Here is a 23,298-nt window from a genome sequence, read left to right as displayed (position 1 = left end):
GGAGGAACTGTATGAAATCTTTATTAGTAGGGAAATGGTGTTCGGGAAATTGATGAGATTGAAGGCCGATAAATGCCCAGGGCCTGAGAATCTACATCCCAGAGTACTTAAGGAAGTGGCCCTAGAAATGGTAGATGCATTTCTGGTCATTTTTCAAAATTCTATAGACTCTGGAACAGTTCCAATGGATTGGAAGGTAGCTAATGTAACCCCACTATTTAAAAAAGGAGGGATTCTTGGAGCAGACTCGGAGGGCGGAGTTCCAAACCGGTAAGTATAAAAAACTTACCTCGGGGATTCCCGGAGCAGACTTGGAGGGCGGAGTTCCAGAGTGGTAAGTATAAAAAACTTACCTCGGGGATTCTCGGAGCAGGCTCGGAGGGCGGAGTTCCAGAGCGGTAAGTATAAAAAAACTTACCTCGGGGATTCTCGGAGCAGACTCGGAGTGCGGAGTTCCAGAGCAGTAAGTATAAAAAACTTACCTCAGGGATTCTCGGAGCAGACTCGCAGGGCGGAGTTCCAGAGCGGTAAGTATAAAAAAACTTACCTCGGGGATTCTCGGAGCAGACTCGGGGGTCGGAGTTCCAAACCGGTAAGGATAAAAAACTTACCTCGGGGATTCTCGGAGCAGACTCGCAGGGCGGAGTTCCAGAGCGGTAAGTTACCTCGGGTGGGGGAAAAAAACTGAAAAAGTGACATTTCAGGAAAGCTGTGACCTGATTGGCTGGTAGGGAATCTGTACCAAATTTGAAAATAAAACTGATAAAAATTGATTAAAACACTATTTAACTAATTAATAAGTAGAGTAACTAAACCAGAGGGAGGCGATTACTGTATTTAGTTAGCATTTAATATTTATAGTAGAAATCGAGCACTAGGGACCATATAGTTAATTATAACAATTTAATAAGGATTTAATAAGTATTTATTTATTTTATATTAATTAACTAATTAGTGCTAGAAATGACACTAAGAGGGGTGAAGTGCTTCACCTGTGAGATGTGGGAAGTCCGTGACGCTTCCAGCGTTCCGGAGGACTACATCTGCAGGAAGTGTACCCAGTTGGAGCTCCTCACAGACCGCATGGATCAGTTGGAGTGGCAACAGGATGCACTCAGGAGCATGCAGGTGGCAGAAAGTGTCATAGACAGGAGTTTTAGAGACGTGGTTACACCCAAGGTGCAGACAGATAGATGGGTGACCGCTAGAAGGGGCAGGCAGTCAGTGCAGGAATCCCCTGTGGCTATCCCCCTCTCTAACAAGTATACCGTTTTGGATACTGTTGGGGGGGATGGCCTATCAGGGGAAAACAGCAGCAGCCAGAGCAGTGGCACCACGGCTGGCACTGTTGTTCAGCAGGGAGGGACAAAGCGCAGAAGAACAATAGTTAAAGGGGACTCTATAGTCAGGGGCACAGATAGGCGCTTCTGTGGACGTGAAAGAGACTGCAGGATGGTATGTTACCTCCTTGGTGCCAGGGTCAAGGGTGTCTCTGAACGGACAGGGGGCATTCTGAAGGGGGAGGGTGAACAGCCAGAGGTTGTGGTACACATCGGTACTAAAGACATAGGCAGGAAGAGTGATGAGGTCCTGCAGGGGGAGTTTAGGGAGTTAGGTAGAAAGTTAAAAAACAGGACCTCCAGGGTTGTAATCTCGGGCTTACTCCCTGTGCCACGTGCCAGTGAGGCTAGAAATAGGAAGATAGTGCAGCTAAACACGTGGCTGAACAGCTGGTGTAGAAGGGAAGGTTTCAGATATCTGGACCATTGGAATCTCTTCAGGGACAAATGGGACCTGAAAAAGAAGGACGGGTTGCATCTAAACTGGAGGGGCACAAATATCCTGGCTGCGAGGTTTGCTAGCGTCACTCGGGAGGGTTTAAACTAGTATGGCAGGGGGGTGGGAACCAGAGCAGTAGGACAGCAAGTGAAATAAATGAGGAGGAACTAGTAAATAAGGCCAGAAAGACTAAGAGGAAGAGCAGGCAGGGAGATGTTGCGGAGAACAGCGGGACTGGTGGTCTGAAGTGCATTTGTTTCAATGCAAGAAGTATAACAGGTAAGGCAGATGAACTTAGAGCTTGGATTAATACTTGGAACTATGATGTTGTTACTATCACAGAGACTTAGTTGAGGGAAGGACAGGATTGGCAGCTAAATGTTCCAGGATTTAGAAGCTTCAGGCGGGATAGAGGAGGATGTAAAAGGGGTGGGGGAGTTGCATTACTGGTTAAGGAGAATATCACAGTTGTACTGCGGGAGGACACCTCGGAGGGGTAATGCAACGAGGCAATATGTGTGGAGCTCAGGAATAGGAAGGATGCAGTCACGATGTTGGGGGTTTACTACAGGCCTCCCAACAGCCAGCGGGAGGTAGAGGAGCAGATACGTAGACAGATTTTGGAAAGATGTAAAGGTAACAGGGTTGTAGTGGTGGGTGATTTTAACTTCCCCTATATTGACTGGGACTCACTTAGTGCTAGGGGCTTGGATGGGGCAGAATTTGTGGGGAGCATCCAGGAGGGCTTCTTGAAACAATACGTAGATAGGCCAACTAGGGATGGGGCCGTACTGGATCTGGTATTGGGGAATGAGCCCGGCCAGGTGGTCGAAGTTTCAGCAGGGGAGCATTTTGGGAACAGTGACCATAATTCCATAAGTTTTAAGGTACTTGTGGACAAGGATAAGAGTAGTACTCGGATGAAGGTGCTAAATTGGGGGAAGGCTAATTATAACAATATTAGGCATGTACTGAAGAATTTAGATTGGGGGCAGCTGTTTGAGGGTAAATCAACATCTGACATGAGGGAATCTTTCAAACGTCAGTTGATTAGCATCCAGGACCAGCATGTTCCTGTGAGGAAGAAGGATAAGTTTGGCAAGTTTCGAGAACCTTGGATAACGTGGGATATTGTGAGCCTCGTCAAAAAGAAAAAGGAAGCATTCGTAAGGGCTGGAAGGCTAGGAACAGACGAGTCCCTTGAGGAATATAAAGACAGTAGGAAGGAACTTAAGCAAGGAGTCAGGAGGGCTAAAAGGGGTCATGAGAAGTCATTGGCAAACAGGATTAAGGAAAATCCCAAGGCTCTTTATACGTATATAAAGAGCAAGAGGGTAACCAGGGAAAGGGTTGGCCCACTCAAGGACAGAGAAGGGAATCTATGTGTAGAGCCAGAGGAAATGGGTGAGGTACTAAATGAGTACTTTGCATCAGTATTCACCAAGGAGAAGGACTTGGTGGATGATGAGCATCGGGAAGGGAGTGTAGATAATCTCAGTCATCTCATTATCAAAATGGAGGAGGTGTTGTGTGTCTTGCAAAGCATTAAGGTAGATTAATCCCCAGGGCCTGATGGGATCTACCCCAGAATACTGAGGGAGGCAAGGGAAGAAATTGCTGGGGCCTTGACAGAAATCTTTGCATCCTCAATGGCTACAGGTGAGGTCCCAGAGGACTGGAGAATAGCCAATGTTGTTCCTTTGTTTAAGAAGGGTAGCAAGGATAATCCAGGAAATTATAGGCCGGTGAGCCTTACGTCAGTGGTCGGGAAATTATTAGAGAGGATTCTTCGGGACAAGATTTACTCCCATTTGGAAACAAATGGACTTATTAGCGAGAGACAGCATGGTTTTGTGAAGGGGAGGTCGTGTCTCACTAATTTGATTGAGTTTTTTGAGGAAGTGACAAAAATGATTGATGAAGGAAGGGCAGTGGATGTTATCTATATGGAATTCAGTAAAGCCTTTGACAAGGTCCCTCAGGGCAGACCGATACAAAAGGTGAAGTCACTTGGGATCAGAGGGGAGCTGGCAAGATGGATACAGAACTGGCTCGGTCATAGAAGACAGAGGGTAGCAGTGGGAGAGTGCTTTTCTGAATGGAGGGATGTGACTAGTGGTGTTCCGCAGGGATCAGTGCTGGGACCTTTGCTGTTTGTAGTATATATAAATGATTTGGAGGAAAATGTAGCTGGTCTGATTAGTAAGTTTGCGGACGACACAAAGGTTGGTGGAGTTGCGGACAGTGATGAGGATTGTCAGAGGATACAGCAGGATATAGATCATTTGGAGACTTGGGCGGAGAAATGGCAGATGGAGTTTAATTTGGACAAATGTGAGGTAATGCATTTTGGAAGGTCTAATGCAGGTGGGAAGTATACAGTAAATGGCAGTAAATGGGAGAGCACTAGTCATCGGGGACTCGATGGTGAGGAGTACGGACAGGCGGTTCTGTGGGCGCAGGCGAGACGCACGGATGGTTTGTTGCCTCCCTGGTGCCAGGGTCCGTGATGTTTGTGATCGCGCCTTCAGGATCCTTAAAGGGGAGGGGGAGCAGCCAGAGGTCGTGGTGCACATTGGCACCAACGACGTAGGAAGGAAGGGTGGCACAGATGTTAGAAGTGAGTTTAGGGAGTTAGGCTGGAAGCTGAAAGCTCGGACGGACAGAGTTGTTATCTCTGGTTTGTTGCCGGCGCCACGTGATAGTGAGGCTAGGAATAGGGAGAGAGCACAGCTGAACACGTGGCTGCAGGAATGGTGTAGGAGGGAGGGCTTCCAGTTCTTGGATAATTGGACTGCATTCTGGGGAAGATGGGACCTGTTCAAACAGGACGGGCTGCATCTGAACCAGAGGGGCACCAATATCCTGGGAGGGAGGTTTGCTAGTACTGTTCGGGAGGGTTTAAACTAGTTTGGGAGGGGGATGGGAACCGGACTTGTAATCCAGGGACCAGTGGGTCCACTCAGAAAGACAAAGAGTGTAGTGAGGTATTGGGGAAGGTAGCACTGTCACAGAGGACAGATGGGCACGGAGAAGGGTTAAAGTGCGTATACTTCAACGCAAGAAGCATCAGGAATAAGGTGAGTGAATTGAAGGCGTGGATGGGCACTTGGGACTACGATGTTGTGGCCATCACTGAAACGTGGATAGGTGAGGGGGAGGAATGGTTTTTGGAGGTACCTGGTTATAGATGTTTTCATAAGATTAGGAATGGTGGTAAAAGAGGTGGGGGGGTGGCATTGTTAGTTAGAAATAGTGTAACAACTGCTGAAAGAATTTTCGAGGAGGATCTGCCGACTGAGGCACTGTGGGTTGAGGTCAGGAACAGGAAAGGAGCAGTCACCTTGATGGGAGTTTTCTATAGGCCCCCCAATAGCAGCAGGGAGGTGGAAGAGCAGATTGGGAAACAGATTTTGGAAAGGAGCAGAAGTCACAGGGTAGTAATTATGGGGGATTTCAACTTCCCAAATATTGATTGGCAACTCTTTAGATCGAATAGTTTGGATGGGGTAGTGTTTGTGCAGTATGTCCAGGAAGCTTTTCTGACTCAGTATGTAGACTGCCCGACCAGAGGGGAGGCAATATTGGATTTGGTACTAGGTAATGAACCAGGGCAAGTGATAGAGCTGTTGGTGGGCGAGCACTTTGGAGATAGTGATCACAATTCTGTAGCATTCACTGTGGTAATGGAGAGGGATAGGTATGTGCAACAGGGCAAGGTTTACAATTGGGGGAAGGGTAGATATGATGCTGTCAGGCAGGAACTGAGGAGCATAAGTTGGGAGCATATGCTGGCAGGGAAGGGCACGGTCGAAATGTGGAACTTTTTCAAGGAGCAGATAGTAGGGGCCATTGATAAGCATGTCCCTGTCAGACAGGGAAGGGATGGTCATGTGAGGGAACCGTGGTTGACAAGAGAGGTTGAGAGTCTTGTTAGGAAGAAGAAGGATGCGTATATAAAGTTGAGGAAAAAGGGCACAGGCATAGCTCTGGAGGGATACAAGATGGCCAGGAAGGATCTGAAGAAAGGGATTAGGAGAGCTAAGAGAGGGCATGAAAAATGCTTGGCGGGTAGGATAAAAGAAAACCCCAAGGCCTTTTACGCGTATGTCAGAAATATGAGGATGACCAGGGGGACCATAGGTCCGGTCAAGGACAATAGCGGGAGACTGTGTGTTGAGCCGGAAGAGATAAGTGAGGTTTTGAATGAGTACTTCTCTTCGGTATTTACGAATGAGAAGGGGTGTATTACTGAAGAGGACGGTGTGAAACAGACTGGTAAGCTCGAGGAAGTGCTCGTTAGGAGGGAAGATGTGTTGGGGTTTTTGAATAACTTGAAGATAGACAAGTCTCCCGGGCCTGACGGGGTATATCCAAGGATGTTATGGGAAGCAAGGGATGAAATTGCAGAGCCGTTGGCAATGATCTTTTCATCTTCTCTGCTGACGGGGGTGGTACCAGGTGATTGGAGGGTGGCAAATGTTGTGCCCCTGTTCAAGAAAGGGAATAGGAACAACCCTGGGAATTACAGGCCAGTTAGTCTTACTTCGGTGGTAGGCAAGTTGATGGAAAAGGTGCTGAGGGATAGGATTTCTGAGCATCTGGAAAGACACTGCTTGATTCGGGACAGTCAGCACGGTTTTGTGAGGGGTAGGTCTTGCCTCACAAGCCTGATTGAATTCTTTGAGCAGGTGACCAAGCAAGTGGATGAGGGTAAACCAGTGGATGTGGTGTACATGGATTTTAGTAAGGCATTTGATAAGGTCCCCCATGGTAGACTTATGGAGAAAGTCAGGAGGCATGGGATAGTGGGGAATGTGGCCAGTTGGATTAAGAATTGGCTAACTGATAGAAGGCAGAGAGTGGTCTTAGATGGTAAATACTCAGCCTGGAGCCCAGTTACCAGTGGCGTGCCGCAGGGATCAGTTCTGGGTCCTCTCCTGTTTGTGATTTTTATTAACGACTTGGATGAGGAAGTCGAAGGGTGGGTCAGTAAATTTGCAGATGATACAAAGGTTGGTGGAGTTGTGGATACCGAGGAGGGCTATTGTCGTCTGCAAAGGGACTTGGATAGGTTGCAGTGCTGGGCTGAAAAGTGGCAGATGGAGTTTAACCCTGAAAAGTGTGAGGTCGTCCATTTTGGAAGGACAAACATGAATGCAAAATACTGGGTTAACGGTAGGGTTCTTGGGCATGTGGAGGAGCAGAGAGACCTTGGGGTCTATGTGCATAGATCATTGAAAGTTGCAACTCAAGTGGATAGGGCTGTGAAGAAGGCATATGGGGTGTTAGCGTTCATTAGCAGAGGGATTGAATTTAAGAGCCGTGAGGTGATGATGCAGCTGTACAGGACCTTGGTAAGGCCTCATTTGGAGTACTGTGTGCAGTTCTGGTCGCCTCATTTTAGGAAGGATGTGGAAGCCTTGGAGAGGGTGCAGAGGAGATTTACCAGGATGTTGCCTGGAATGGAGAATAAGTCTTACGAGGAAAGGCTGAACATTCTAGGCCTCTTCTCATTAGAAAGGAGAAGGATGAGGGGTGACATGATAGAGGTTTATAAGATGATCAGGGGAATAGATAGGGTAGACAGTCAGAAACTTTTTCCCCGGGTGGAGCAAAGCGTTACAAGGGGTCATAAATTTAAGGTGAAGGGTGGGAGATATAAGGGGGATGTCAGGGGAAGGTTCTTTACCCAGAGAGTGGTCGAGGCATGGAATGCCTTGCCCGGGGAAGTTGTTGAGTCAGAAACTTTAGGGACTTTCAAAAGGCTTTTGGATAGGTATATGGATAAAGGAGAATGATGGGGTATAGATTAAATTGTCCTTGACAGAGGACAAAGGATCGGCACAACATTGTGGGCCGAAGGGCCTGTTCTGTGCTGTATGTTCTATGTTCTATGTTCTATGTAACCCTTAGGAGTATTGACAGGCAGAGAGATCTGGGCGTACAGGTCCACAGGTCACTGAAAGTGGCAACGCAGGTGGATAAGGTAGTCAAGAAGGCATACGGCAAGCTTGCCTTCATCGGTCGGGGCATAGAGTATAAAAATAGGCAAGTCCTGCTGCAGCTGTACAGAACTTAAGTTAGGCCACACTTAGAATATTGCGTGCAATTCTGATCGCCACACTACCAGAAGGACGTGGAGGCTTTGGAGAGGGTACAGAAGAGGTTTACCAGGATGTTGCCTGGTCTGGAGGGCATTAGCTATGAGGAGAGGTTGGATAAACCCGGATTGTTTTCACTGGAACGACGGAGGTGGAGGGGCGACATGATAGAGGTTTACAAAGTTATGAGCGGCATGGACAGAGTGGATAGTCAGAAGCTTTTTCCCAGGGTGGAAGAGTCAGTTACTTGGGGACATAGGTTTAAGGTGAGAGGGGCAAAGTTTAGAGGGGATGTGCGAGGCAAGTTCTGTACACAGAGGGTGGTGAGTGCCTGGAACTTGTTGCCGGAGGAAGTGGTGGAAGCAGGTACGATAGAGACGTTTAAGAGGCATCTTGACAAATACATGAATAGGATGGGAATAGAGGGATACGGACCCCGGAAGTGCAGAAGGTTTTAGTTTAGGCAGGCATCAAGATCAGCGCAAGCTTGGAGGGCCGAATGGCCTGTTCCTGTGCTGTCCTGTTCTTTGTTCTTTGTTCTTTGTTCTAGAGAGAAAATAGGGAATTATAGACCGGTTAGCCTGACATTAGTCATGGGGAAAATGCTGGAGTCCATTATAAAAGATGTAATAGCAGAGCACTTGGAAAACAATGACAGGATCGGACAAAGTCGACATGGATTTACGAAAGGGAAATCATGCTTGACAAATCTACAGGAATTTTTTGAGGATGTAACTATTGGAATAGTTAAGGAAGAACCAGTGGATGTGGTGTATTTGGACTTTCAGAAGGCTTTCAATCAGGTCCCACATAAGAAATTAGCGTGCAAAATTAACGAGCATGGGATTGGGGGTAAGGTACTGACATGAATAGAGAACTGGTTGGCAGACAGGCAACAAAGAGTAGGAATAAATGGGTCTTTTTCCAAGTGGCAGGCAGCGACTAGTGGGGTACCGCAGGGATCAGTGCTCGAACCCCAGCTATTCACAATATATATTTATGATATAGATGAGGGAATTAAATGTAGTATATCCAAGTTTGCAGATGACACAAAGCTGGGTGGGAGTGGGAGCTGTGAGGAGGATGCAGAGAAGCTCCAGTGTGATTTGGACAGGTTGAGTGAGTGGGCAAATACATGGCAGATGCAGTATAATGTGGACAAATGTGAGGTTTTCCACTTTGGTGGCAAAAACCGAAAGGCAGATTATTATCTGAATGGTGATAGATTGGGAAAGCGGGAGGTACCGCGAGACCTGGGTATCCTTGTGCACCAGTCGCTGAAAGTAAGCATGCAGGTGCAGCAGGCAGTTAAGAAGGCAAATGGTATGTTGGCCATCATAGCGAGAGGATTTGAGTACAGGAGCAAGGATGTCTTGCTGCAATTATACAAGGCCTTGGTGAGACCACATCTGGAGTATTGTGTGCAGTTTGGTCTCCTTATCTGAGGAAGGATATTCTTGCTATGGAGGGAGTGCAGCAAAGGTTCACCAGACTGATTCCTGGGATGGCAGGACTGACGTATGAGGAGAGATTGGGTCGATTAGGCTTGTATTCGCTAGAGTTTAGAAGAATGAGAGGGGATCTCATTGAAACCTATAAAATTCTAACAGGCCTGGACAGATTAGATGCAGGAAGGATGTTCCCCTAAATCCTAATCCTTCATTACTATAGTTATAAGAATAGGGTATCCTGCACATTGTTATAACATGACAGATCATGACTGTGATTGCCATTCACCCACAACTACAATTCTAAGCAAGCCTCATGCCTCCTTAGTGTGTGGTTCTCTGAAGCTGCACAGGCTGTGGAATTTAGTGAGCTACAGCAACAGAACCTAAGTGCTGAACCAGCACCTTTGAGTGGAGCTGTAGTGAGCAATAGAAGCCAGGCTATAGTCTGCGAGACTGTCCATGAGCAATGCCATGGGAGATGCACTATTTCTAAAATTAACATTTCAGAAATCTAAAGGTCAGTCAGTGAGATCAATTCAAGGGTGATGCATTGGACAGGGTTACTTTGTGGTTTTCGAAAAGTGAATTCCTTTCGAAAGTAAGCTACAGTGTATTTTCCTCATTGTAAACCATTCAGTCTGACATCGTATTAACAGTTCTACTGGCAACAATTTGATCCTGACTGGTAGGTTACAATAAAGCCCCTATTTAGTTCAGAATGTCACAAAGTGCTTTTTGAAGTGTAATCACTGCTGTAGTATATGAAACACAGCAACTATTTTGTGCTCAGCAAGTTCCCACAGACAACCTGTGATACATACGAACATACGAATTTGGAGCAGGAGTAGGCCACTTGACCCCTCGAGCCTGCTCCGTCATGGCTGAACTGATGACACCGCATTTCCACTTACCCCTGATAACCTTCTACCCCCTTGCTTATCAAGAATCTATCAGCCTCTGCCTTAAAAATATTCAAAGACTCTGCGTCCACGGCCTTTTGAGGAAGAGAAATCCAAAGATTCACGACCCTCTGAGAGAAAATTTTTTCCTCATCTCTGTCTTAAATGGGCGACCCCTTATTTTTAAACAGTGACCCCTAGTTCGAGATTCTCCCACAAGGGGAAACATCCTTTCCACATCCACTCTGTCAAGACCCCTCAGGATCTTATATGTTTCAATCAAGTCGCCTCTTGCTCTTCTAAATTCCAGCAGATACAAGCCTAGCCTGTCCAATCTTTCCTCATAAGACAGGCCGCCCATTCCAGGTATTAGTCCAGTAAACCTTCTCTGTACTGCCTCCAATGCATTTACGTCCTTCCTTAAGTAAGAAGACCAGTACTGTACACATTACTCCAGATGTGGTCTCACCAACGCCCTGTGTAGCTGAAGCATAACCTTCCCACTTTTGTATTCAATTCCCCTCGCGATAAACGATAACATTCTTTTAGCTTTCCTAATTACGTGCTGTACCTGCATACTATATGACCAGATTATCTCCGTTTTAGTGATGTTCATTGAGGGATAAATATTGGCCAGGCCCCCAGGGATAACTCCCCTGCTCTTTCTCGAATAGTGTCATGGGAACTTTTACACCCACTTGTGAGGGCAGATGGGGCCTCAGTTTAATGTGTCAGCTGAAAGACAGCACCTTCAACAGTCCAAAACTCCCTCACTGTGGGACTGGGAGTGTCAGCCTAGATTCTTGTGCTCAAGTCTCAATTGGGAAATGACCCACAATCTTCTGACTCAGAGGTGAGACTTCTAACGACTGAGCCATAGTTGACATTCAATGATCCATAATAACACAGAAAATATTGTATCTTCTAGTTCACAGTTGGAGAAATGTTGTAATGCAACTCGAAATTTCATTGTCACACAAGTCAATACACCACTGGGAACAAATCTAAGTTATGAGGCAGAACCTAAAAGAATTATGAAGATTACAGAAAATGTTCTTGAACTGATTCCGAAGGTAAGTTGTTTGTGCTCAGGTATAATTCTTGCACAAATTAGAAGAGCAAGTAAAATTTCAATAAAAGAAAATATGTTCTTAACAGGAATTATTAGTGAATATGAATGTTGATTCAAATATTCTCATGTAAAGGTGTATTGGTTAATTTTTTTTTAGATTAAAATACAATTGAGGGGTGGGGTGGGGAGAGTAGTGATCATCAGGACTCTTCAACTGTTTATGCCAAAAACACCCAAGAGAGCAACATATCGGGCTGAATTTTACTGGCCCCACGACGCCGCGGATTGCGGTGTGTGGGCCGGTAAAATGCTGCAGGGAGAGGCCCGCCTCGCCCACGACAGCGGCACCACAATCAACATATGGTAACGATTACTTACCTGATTATGCAGCCCACCACCTCTCCACCAACACTGCCGGATTTTTTGTTGAACGGGCGGCCATCTCGTGCCGTCACATTTACGATCTGAAAAGCCGGTGAGTCCTCACTCTGCATTACGGAAGGGAGGAGGGAGGGGGATACACAGGGGTCTAACTCTGCATTCTTAAAGGGAGAAGGAAGGAGAGATATGCAGGGGTCTATCTCTGCATTCTGAGAGGAAGGAGGGAGGGGTTGGGATATGCGGGGGTCTAACCCAGGGCAGCACAGTGGCGCAGTGGTTAGCACCGCAGCCTCACAGCTCCAGCGACCCGGGTTCAATTCTGGGTACTGCCTGTGTGGAGTTTGCAAGTTCTCCCTGTGTTTGCGTGGGTTTCCTCCGGGTGCTCCGGTTTCCTCCCACATGCCAAAGACTTGCAGGTTGATAGGTAAATTGGCCATTATAAATTGCCCCTAGTATAGGTAGGTGGTAGGGAAATATAGGGACAGGTGGGGATGTGGTAGGAATATGGAATTAGTGTAGGATTAGTGTCAATGGGTGGTTGATGGTCGGCACAGACTCGGTGGGCCGAAGGGCCTGTTTCAGTGCTGTATCGCTAAACTAAACTAACTCTGCATTCTGAAAGGGCAGGGGTCTGGGATTACTGGAGGCGAAGCTGTGCTGGCATGAAGGGAGTTACCATTTACCATTCCACATTAACGGTGTACGCTCTGTGTTTGTGAGGGGGCAATGGCACACTAGGCACCCTGTTTTTGGGGAGGGTGCCAGAAAGGGCAGGAGCATTAATATGTTATGGATGATGGGGGCAATCGATTCAGCTGGTAGGATCTTGTGATCTTGTGATTATGAGTGACTTTAATCTGCATATAGATTGGGCAAATCAAATTAGTCACAATACCGCAGAGGAGGAATTCTTGGAGTGTATACGGGATGGTTTTCTAGACCAATACTTTGAGGAACCAACTAGAGAACAGGCCATCCAACACTGGGTATTGTGTAATGAGAGAGGAATAATTGACAATCTAGTGGTGCGAGATCCCTTGGGGATGAGCGACCATAATATGATAGAATTCTTCATCAAGATGGAGAGTGACGTAGTTGATTCTGAGAATAGGGTCCTGAATCCTGGTGAAGGAAACTACAAAGGTATGAGGCGTGAGTTGGCTATGACGGATTGGGAAACATTACTTAAAGGGATGATGGTGGATAGGCAATGGCAAACATTTAAAAAAGCGTATGGATGAACTGCAACAATTGTTTATCCCTGTTTGGCGCAAAAGTAAAATGGGAAAGGTAGCCAAACCATGGCTTACAAGGGAAATTCGAGATAGCATTAGATCTAACGAAGAGGCCTATAAATTCTCCAGAAAAAACAACAGACCTGAGGATTGGGAGAAGTTTAGAATTCAGCAAAGGAGGACCAAGGAATTGATTAAGAAGGGGAAAATAGAGTACGAGAGCAAGCTTGTGGGGAACATAAAAACTAACTGTAAAAGTTTCTATAGGTATGTGAAGAGAAAAAGATTGGTGAAGACAAATGTAGGTCCCTTACAGTCAGAAACAGGGGAATTTATAATGAGGAACAAAGAAATGGCTGACCAACGAAATGCATACTTTGGTTCTGTCTTCACAAAGGAGGACACAAATATCATACCAGAAATGGTGAGGAACATAGGGCTTAGTGAGAGAGAGGAACTGAAAGAAATCAGTATTAGTAGAGAAATGGTGTTGGGGAAATTGACGGGATTGAAGGCCGATAAATCCCCAGGGCCTGATGGTCTGCATCCCAGAGTACTTAAGGAAGTGGCCCTAGAAGTAGTGGATGCATTGGTGGTCATCTTCCAAGATTCTATAGACTCTGGAATAGTTCCGACAGATTGGAGGGTAGCTAATGTAACCCCACTATATAAAAAGGGAGGTAGAGAGAAAGCAGGGAATTATAGACCAGTCAGCCTGACATCAGTCGTGGGGAAAATTCGAGAGTCCATTATCAAAGATTGTAAAACAGAGCACTTGGAGAACAGTGGTAGAATCAGGCAGAGTCAGCATGGATTTACAAAAGGGAAAATGTTTGACATTCTACTAGAATTCTTCGAGGATGTAACTAGTAGAGTTGATGAGGGGGAGTCAGTGGATGTGGTTTATTTGGACTTTTAGAAGGCTTTCGACAAAGTCCCACATAAGAGATTAGCATGTAAAATTAAAGCGCATGGGATTGGGGGTAGTGTATTGCGATGGATAGAAAATTGTTTGGCAGACAGGAAACAAAGAGTAGGGATAAATGGTTTTTTTCCGAATGGCAGGCAGTGACTATTGGGGTACCGCAGGGATTGGTGCTAAGACCCCAGCTACTCACAATATATATTAATGGTTTAAATGAGGAAACTAAATGTAACATCTCCAAATTTGCGGATGACACAAAACTGGGTGGGAGGGTGAGTTGTGAGGAGGATGCAGAGAGGCTTCAGGGTGATTTGGACAAGTTGAGTGAGTGGGCAAATGCATGACAGATGCAGTATAATGTGAACAAATGTGAGGTTATCCACTTTGGTTTCAAAAACAGGAAGGCAGATTATTATCTGAATGGTGATAAACTGAGAGAGGGGAATATGAAGCGAGACCTGGGTGTTCTCGTACACCAGTCACTGAAGGTAAGCATGAAGGTCCAACAAGCAGTAAAAAAGGCAAATGGTATGTTGGTCTTCATAGCGAGAGGGTTCGAGTACAGGAGCAGGGATGGCTTGCTGCAATTATACGGGGCCTTGGTGAGGCCACACCTGGAATATTGTGTACAGTTTTGGTCTCCTTATCTGAGGAAGGATGTTCTTGCTATGGAGGGAGTGCAGCGAAGGTTTACCAGGCTGATTCCTGGGATGATGGGACTGATGTATGAACAAAGAACAAAGAACAGTACAGAACAGGAACAGGCCATTTGGCCCTCCAAGCCTGCGCCGATCTTGATGCCTGCCTAAACTAACACCTTCTGCACTTCCGGGGCCCATATCCCTCTATTCCTTTCCTATTCATATATTTGTCAAGATGTCTCTTGAACGTCGCTATCGTATCTGCTTCCACCACCTCCCCTGGCAGCAAGTTCCAGGCACTCCACCCTCTGTGTAAAAAACTTGCCTCGCACATCCCCTCTAAACTTTGCCCCTCGCACCATAAACCTACGTACCCTAGTAACTGACTCTTCCACCCTGGGAAAAAGCTTCTGACTAGCCACTCTGTCCATGCCGCTCATAACTTTGTAAACCTCTATCATGTCGCCCCTCCACCTCCGTCGTTCCAGTGAAAACAATCCGAGTTTTTCCAACCTCTCCTCATAGCTAATGCCCTCCAGACCAGGCAACATCCTGGTAAACCTCTTCTGTAACCTCTCCAAAGCCTCCATGTCCTTCTGGTAGTGTGGCAACCAGAATTGCATGCAATATTCTAAGTGTGGCCTAACTAAGGTTCTGTACAGCTGCAACATGACTTGCCAATCTTTATACTCTATGCCCCAACCGATGAAGGCAAGCATGCCGTATGCCTTCTTGGCTACCTTATCCACCTGCTTTGCCACTTTCAGTGACCTGTGGACCTGTACGCCAAGATCTCTCTGCCTGTCAATACTCCTAAGGGTTCTGCCATTTACTGTATACCTCCCACCTGCATTAGACCTTCCAAAATGCATTACCTCACATTTGTCCGGATTAAACTCCATCTGCCATTTCTCCGCCCAAGTCTCCAACCGATCTATATCCTGCTGTATCCTCTGACAATCCTCATCATTATCCGCAACTCCACTTACTAATCAGACCAGCTATATTTTCCTCCAAATCATTTATATATACTACAAACAGCAAAGGTCCCAGCACTGATCCCTATGAGGAGAGATTGAGTCGGTTAGGATTATATTCGCTGGAGTTTAGAAGAGTGTGGGGGGATCTCATAGAAACCTATAAAATTCTAACAGGACCTCACAGAGTAAATGCAGGAAGGATGTTCCCAATGGTGGGGGAATCCCGAACCAGGGGTCGTACTCTAAGGATATGGGGTAAACCTTTCAGGACTGAGATGAGGAGAAATTTCTTCACCCAGAGATTGGTGAACCTGTGGAATTCGCTACCATAGAATGCAGTTGAGGCCAAAACATTGCATGTTTTCAAGAAGGAGTTAGATATATCTCTTGGGTCTAAAGGGATCAAAGGGCATGAGGCAAAAGTGGGAACAGGTTACTGAGTTGGATGATCAGCCATGGTCATAATGAATGGTGGTGCATGCTTGAAGGGCTGAATGGCCTACTCCTGTTTCTATTTTCTATGTTTCTATGATCTTGATGTGGTCATGTGCCACTCTTAGTGCTGGCCAAGATGGACAATGCCATGGCACGCCACATAGTTGATCCAGGAAAGCAGTTGATGTAGCCATCAACACCAATCCTTGCTTTGTTAGGAACCTTCGAATACATGCAGGGTTCAACTTTATTTATCACATGAAAATAGGTATGGCTCATCCTACATTGTGTGATCCTCTGCACGTGAGGATCTGTATGTGCCAGAGGCAATTTCTCCACTGGTTGGATTCATACCTAGCACAAAGGAAGATGGTTATGTTTTCTGGGGGCCAATGATCTTAGCCATCACTGTAGGAACTCCTCAGGGTAGTATCCTCAGCCCAACCATCTTCAACTGCTTCAACAATGACCTTCCCTTCATCATAAGGTCAAAAGTGGAGATGTTTGCTGATGATTACAAAGTGTTCAGTTCCATTCACAACTCCTCAGATAATGAAGTAACCCATGATCCCATGCAGCAAGACCTGGACAATATTCAGGCTGGGCTAATAAGTGACAAGTAACATTTATTCCTGGTAATGACCATCTCCAATAGGAGAAATTCTAGCCCCCTTACATTGCCATTCAACAGCATTAACATTGCTGAATCTCCCACCATCAACATTCCGGGCTGTGGTAGGGGATGGAGGCGGAGGGTCAGGTTTGGGGATAGGTCAACATTGACCAGAAACTTAACTGGGCCAGACATCTAAATATTGTGGCTTCAAGTGCAAATCAAAGGCTGGGCATTCAGCGGCAGTTAACTCACCTCCTTACTCTCAAAAGACTTTGCCCCATCTACAAGGCACAATGAGGGGTTTGATGGAATAATCTCTACTTGCCTGGCTAAGTGCAACTCAACACTCAACAACAATCAAGAAGCTCAACAGCATCCAGGAAAAATCAGCCTTCCTGATTGGTACACCATCCACCACCTTATACATTCACACCCTCCACCACCAGCGCATAGTGGCAGCAGTGTGCACCATCTACAAGATATACTGCAGCAACTCACCAAGACTTCTTCAACAGTATCTTCCAAACTTGTGATCTCTTCCACCTAGTAGAACACAGGAAACAAGTAAGTTCCCCTCCAAGTCACACACAATCCTAACTTCAAAATTTTACAGTTGGCTTTCATCATCGCTAGGTCAAAATCATGGAACTCCCTCCCTAACAGTACTGTGGGTGACTGCAGCGGTTCAAGAAGGCAGCTCACCACCACCTTCTCAAATGTAATTAATATTGTGCAATAAATGTTGCCCTTGCCAGCTGTTCCCAAATCTCATGCGTGAATAAAAAATCTATTTTGAACAGACAACATTCATATAATCTGTGTGGTGTAACATTGAATCCTTTGTTCTGTTTTTTTTTCCTGACTCTGGAATAAGCCTTCGAACCAAGCAGTATAACAGCCGTTTCGGTTCTTCTCCACATTGAGTATCTCTTTATCTAAATATACTTTAAAATAATCCTATTTATTCGGTGCAGATTAAAAACTGTTCTATTTTCTGTATAATTAAAGGAACTTCTGAATTGCAATAATGATGCTAATTTCATTTTTTTTTAGACAAACCCTTTAAAAGATTGTGTATTTAAACACTGCTCTGTTGTCGGAAATGCAGGAGTTCTAACTAACAGCAGCTGTGGAGCGGAAATAAATCAGGCTGACTTTGTGTTCAGGTAAGAGTCAAAACAGCTGCAGGATCAGGTCTGTGTTTGTTGCTGCTAATGAATGTGAGGGTTAATACCAGAATGCACGTAAAAAAAAAAATTTCATTACGTGAGATGATGCCATTGCAACAAAACTTTTAACTGCTGGCCAGAGGTACGTATATAGTCCAGTATTTTTTCAGTGAACTGTTGGTTTACTCAGAGTCAAAATCTTCTTCTTTTTTGACCTCCTTGTCTTGAGAGACAATGAGTAAGCGCCTAGAGGTGGTCAGTGGTTTGTGGAGCAGTGCCTGGAGTGGCTATAAAGGTCAATTCTAGAGTGACGGACTCTTCCACAGGTGCTGCAGATAAAATTGGTTGTCAGGGCTGTTACACAGCTGACTCTCTCCTTGCGCTTCTGTCTTTTTTCCTACCAACTGCTAAGTCTCTTCGACTCGCCACTCTTCAGCCCCGCCTTTATGGCTGTCTGCCAGCTCTAGCGGTCACTGGCGACTGACTCCCATGACTTGTGGTCAATGTCACAGGACGTCATGTCGCGTTTGCAGACGTCTTTAAAGCAGAGACATGGACGGCCAGTGGGTCTGATAGTGACGAGCTTGCTGTACAATGCGTCCTTGGGGATCCTGCCATCTTCCATGCGGCTCACATGGCCAAGCCATCTCAAGCACTTAGTAGGCTTAGTAGGGTGTATATGCTGGGGCTGTTGGCCACCTCGAGGACTTCTACGTTGGAGATACGGTCCTGCCACCTGATGCCAAGTATTCTCCAGAGGCAGCGAAGATGGAATGAGTTGACACGTCGCTATTGACTGACATATGCTGCCGCAGAGCAAAGAACTGAGGACACAGGCTTGATACACTTGGACTTTGTGTTCCGTGTCAGTGCGCCATTTTCCCACACTCTCTTGGCCAGTCTGGACATAGCAGCAGATGCCTTTCCCATGCTTTTGTGATTTCTGCATCAAGTGACAGGTTACTGGTTGTAGTTGAGCTTAGGTAGGTGAATTCTTGAACCACTTCCAGAACGTGGTCGCCGATATTGATGGATGGAGCATTTCAGATGTCCTGTCCCATGATGTTCATTTTCTTAAGGCTGATGGTTAGGCCAAATTCCTGTCGATGAGTCTCTGCAGACACTATTCTGTGTGGGATGTTAATGCAGCATCGTCAGCAAAGAGGAGTTCCCTGATGAGGACTTTCCGTACTTTGGACTTCGCTCTATGACGGGCAAGGTTGAACAACCTGCCCCCTGATCTTGTGTGGAGGAAAATTCCTTCCTCTGAAGACTTGAACGTACGTGAGAGCAGCAGTGAGAAGAAGATCCCAAACAGTGTAGGTGCAAGAACACAGCCCTGTTTCACACCACTGAGGATAGGAAAGGGGTCTGATGGGGCACCGCGATGCTGAATTGTGCCTTTCATATTGTCATGGAATGAGGTGATGATACTTAGTAACTTTGGTGGACATCCAATCTTTGCTAGTAGTCTGAAGAGACCACGTCTGCTGATGAGGTCAAAGGCTTTGGTGAGATCTACGAAAGCAACGTAGAGGGGCATCTGTTGTTCGCGGCATTTTTCTAATAGCTGGCAAAGGGAGAACAGCATGTCAATGATGGATCTCTCTGCTCGAAAGCCACACTGTGCCTCAGGGTAGACACACTCAGCCAGCTTCTGGAATCTGTTTAAAACGACTCGAGCAAGGACTTTCCCCACGATGCTGAGCAGGGAGATTCCACGGTAGTTGTTGCAGTCACCGGGTCACCCTTGTTCTTATTGAGGGTGATGATATTGGCATCGCACCCGTCCTGTGGTACTGCCCCCTCATCCCAGCACAGGCAAAGCAGTTCATGGAGTGCTGAGAGTATAGCAGGCTTGGCACTCTTGATTATTTCGGGGTAATGCTGTCCTTTCCAGGGGCTTTTCCACTGGCTAGAGAATCAATGGCATCACTGAGTTCCGATTTTGTTGGCTGTTCGTCCAGCTCATCCATGACTGGCAGAGACTGGACTGCATTGAGGGTGGTATCAGTGACAACATTTTCCTTGGAGTACAGTTCTAGGTCGTGCCTCACCCAGCAGTCCATTTGCTTGCGTTGGTCAGTGATCCTGTTCCCTGATTTAGACTTGAGGGGGGCGATCTTCACGGTTGGCCCAAAAGCTCTCTTAATGCCATCATACATTCCTCTGATGTTTCCAGTGTTGGAGGCCAGCTGAATACGACTGCATAGGTGTTAACAGTAGTCATTTGCACAGCGCCTGGCTGTTCTTTGTGCAGCGCCTCTGGCTACTTTAAGTGCTACAGATGTTAACTCGCTGGGGGCTTTCTTGTAGTTCAACAGTGCAATGCACTTAGCGGCTATGATATGTTCCAGTTCTTCAAAGTGAGATTGAAACCAGTCTGCATTCTGCTTCTCACGTTTGCCAAAGGTGGTCATTGCTGAATCATAGATGGTGTTTCTGATGCGGGCCCACTTGGTCTCTGCATCCCCTGCAGGTGTGTTTTGAAGGGCTTTTGCAAGTGAATTTAGAAACTTATGTAACAGCTGTGGATAAGAAATTCTGTTAGTGTTAATGCACGGGTGGCCCTTTTGCTTGGAGCGATGTAGCTTCTTTGCTTTGAGTCTAACTTTGCACACCAGGGAGTGGTTGGTGTCGCCGTCCACACTGTGGAAGCTGCGTGTGATTTGGACACTGTTTATAGAGGCTCGCCTTATGACGATGAGGTCCAGCTGGTACCAACGACGTGATCTTGGGTGTCTCCATGAAACCTGGTGACAGGGTTTGTATGAAAGAATGAGTTGGTGATGCAGAGGTTATGATAGGTACACAACTCCAGCAATCTCTGTCCATTCTCATTCATCCTTCCAAAGCCATCGCGCCCAAGGCACAAGGGCCATGAGTCATCGTCAGCCCCAACCCTGGCATTAAATTCCCTCAGCAGGAACAAATGTTCAGTATTAGGAATGCTAGTAATGATATTATGGAGTTCCTCATAGAACTGGTCTTTAACTTAAGGTGAGGAGCAGAGTGTTGGAGTTTCGATGCTGAGTAGGTGTACTGGACCAGAGGCGGTGAGCAGTCAGATGGACAGTATGTGTTCCGAGCCATTTGAAGGTGGCTGTATCATGCTGAGCAAAGAGTTTCTGATGGCGAAGAACACTTCATGCTGTCTTGGTTGTTCAGGATCCCTACCCTGCCTGTAGAAGGTGTAGTCTTGCTCTCTTAGAGATCTGCTCACAGGGAGGCGTGTCTCCTGAAGTGCCGCAATGTCCACATTGAGTCTACTGAGCTCATTGTTAATGATGGCGATCTTCCGAGGGTTGTTGATTTGTGTAAGGTCTTCCGACAGGCCAGGACACATAGTTCTGACGTTCCAGCTTGCAAAACGAAGGGCTGGTACCTTCTTTCCTTTTTTTGTCGTACTGTTTGGTATGGTGTTACAGTCCATTTATCGGGCAATGACCCTGAGCTCCAAGCACCCATTTAAGCAGGTGGACTGTGGCGGGACAGAACCTTTCTGATCGGTGGCTGCCCGCTTTGAGGCGGGCGGTAGCTGTCCAATGAGATGCGATGATCTCTCCCACCGACAAAGGCAACCCATGGCGCCCAATCTCTACGCCAATTGAGCTGGACTTATAACCCGTAACTGCTGCCTTCCGTGTTGTTTTGGTCGCTGTGAGGCTACTATGGAGTGACCTCTCCATGGCGCATGCCTAGGCAGATGTATGGAGGTTGTGAGTTGCCCAAGCGTCAAAACCCCCCTCTCGGCCTTCCGAGTGGTGTCCAAAGATGTGCAGAGCACGACATTTGGCCCCGGTATGGCTGCAGGAACTGCCGGAAACATGTCAAAGGTGACACATAACCGCCTTCGGGGTTCCGTTCCAGATTTTCTGTTCGGGTTTACTCCCTTAGCCTTGGTCTCTCCCGAGACGCCCAGAAGGCAGTGGGGTTGTTAGCTCCTATCCCTGAGCAGGGGCATTAACAACTAAACTGTGTGATTTCATGGAGGGAGAGGGAAGGGGGGAGGGGGTGCGAGGAGGAGGGAGTGCAGTGGTAGAGGGGGTGGAGGGAAGGGGGTGCAGGGGGAAGGGGGAGCGGGGGATTCCGGGGGAGGGGAAAGGGGTGGGGAGGGAGTGGGTGGAGGGAAGGGGAAAGGGGGGAAGGGGGGAAGGGGAAAGGGGGGAAGGGGGGAAGGGGGAGCGGGGGTGTGCGAAGGGTAGCAGTGAAGGGGGTGAAAGGGGGAAAGGGGGTGTGGGGGTGCGGAGGGGTGCGAACGGGAGCAGGAAAGGGAGTGCGAGGGGGGAGGGGGTGGGGGGAAGGGTGTGCGAGGTGGGAGGTTGTGGGTGAAAGGAGGTGCAAGGGGGAAGGGGGTGCAGGGTGCAAGGGAGGAGGGGGTGGGGGGGAAGGTTGTGCGAGGGGGGTGGCGTGTGAGGGGGAGGGGGTGCAGGCGGGTAGGGAGAGGGGGAAGGGGTGCAAGGAGGAGGGGTGGGGGTGCGAGGGGGAAAGTGGTGCGAAGGCGGTGCAGGGCGGGGAGGGGTCCGGCGTCCGGCGGGGGTTGCGACCCAAGCAAGTGGGTCAGCCCACAGCCTGCATGGCCTCCTCAATGTTTGCATCCTCCAGGCTGACGCTGCGCTTGTAGTTGCCATCCAGCTCACGGTGGTGCTTCTTTCCCGACTCCCAGCTGTGACGGCGGAAGGGTGACCGAGGCCGGATTGAGGCTTTGAGCCTCAACGGCCGCCTCATGGGCACTCGGACCACCTGCTCCTCCCCGTCAAGCTCCCAGTAGACTGTAGGCCGCTGCGCTTGTTCCAGATAAAGATGCTGCCCGGGTATCCGCTCAGTGCCATTAAGTTTGAATGGTGGTGAATGGGAAACGGTCTTTTCTTTAATTCGGTGAGCGGCCGCCATCACAGCCAGTACCGGGGAGACAGGAGAGATGAATCTACGGAATATAAATAGAGTAATGATGAAAGAGTGTGGTTCTCATTTATATCAGAGTCGTCACTCTGACCACGAGCCTGATTTTGGCCACATCAATGTGTTGTCAAGATGGCTCCTGGGCTGGAAGCTCCCTAGGAAGCTCCCTTGCTGTTCAACTCTATCCATGGCCATCTGCTCCCATCCCTAACGTTTTCTCCCCCAATCTGCCCTCTTAAACTGTTTAAATTCCCCTGGCTCTTTAAATCAGTTCATTTTAGCCCTATCGAAAGGCTAACAGTTAGTTTAGTGTATGTTACCTGGGCCCACTGCCCTCCCCCAGCCACACCTGCTCTTTGTTTTCTCAATGAAATTGATCCGGATGAAACTGATGAGCACAGCTGCCGATACTTCAATCTCCGATCCTGCTGTCTTCACAGTCCAGAGTGTCTGCAGCCACGGCATGCGGTAAGTCCATTGAGGTGAAGAAGGAGCTGCGGGACCCGAGAGAAGTCCTGAGAAAAGGTGCCCCGAACACCCAAAAAATCCACGAACGGCCCCCCCGGCCGCAACTTCAAAGCGCCCGCGGGAGATGGCTCGGAGAGCATCTGCAGCGCACTGTTGGCAATGCTGCATGCCTTTATTTAAACCACTGCAAAAAAAAAAACCCTTAGCAAATGTAATCACCTCTAAGTCTGCCAAATGATGC

The 23,298-nt window shown here is 47.3% G+C and overlaps 1 protein-coding gene across 1 annotated transcript in view; it reads left to right on the top strand.

The window, feature by feature from the left end:
* The window catches only part of LOC137380871 (alpha-2,8-sialyltransferase 8F-like), a 62,330-nt gene that overhangs the window by 10,177 nt on the left and 28,855 nt on the right, over positions 1 to 23,298 (top strand). The window contains exons 3-4 of the mRNA XM_068053282.1: positions 11,162 to 11,306; positions 17,572 to 17,684. Coding sequence (XP_067909383.1) covers positions 11,162 to 11,306; positions 17,572 to 17,684 — 258 coding nt within the window. The remainder of the gene's footprint in view (positions 1 to 11,161; positions 11,307 to 17,571; positions 17,685 to 23,298) is intronic.

The sequence above is a fragment of the Heterodontus francisci genome, chromosome 2 (assembly GCF_036365525.1).
Source record: "Heterodontus francisci isolate sHetFra1 chromosome 2, sHetFra1.hap1, whole genome shotgun sequence".
NCBI lineage: Eukaryota > Metazoa > Chordata > Chondrichthyes > Heterodontiformes > Heterodontidae > Heterodontus > Heterodontus francisci.
The sequence above is the reverse complement of the archived record's forward strand: the minus strand, read 5'-3'. Positions and strand labels throughout refer to the sequence as shown.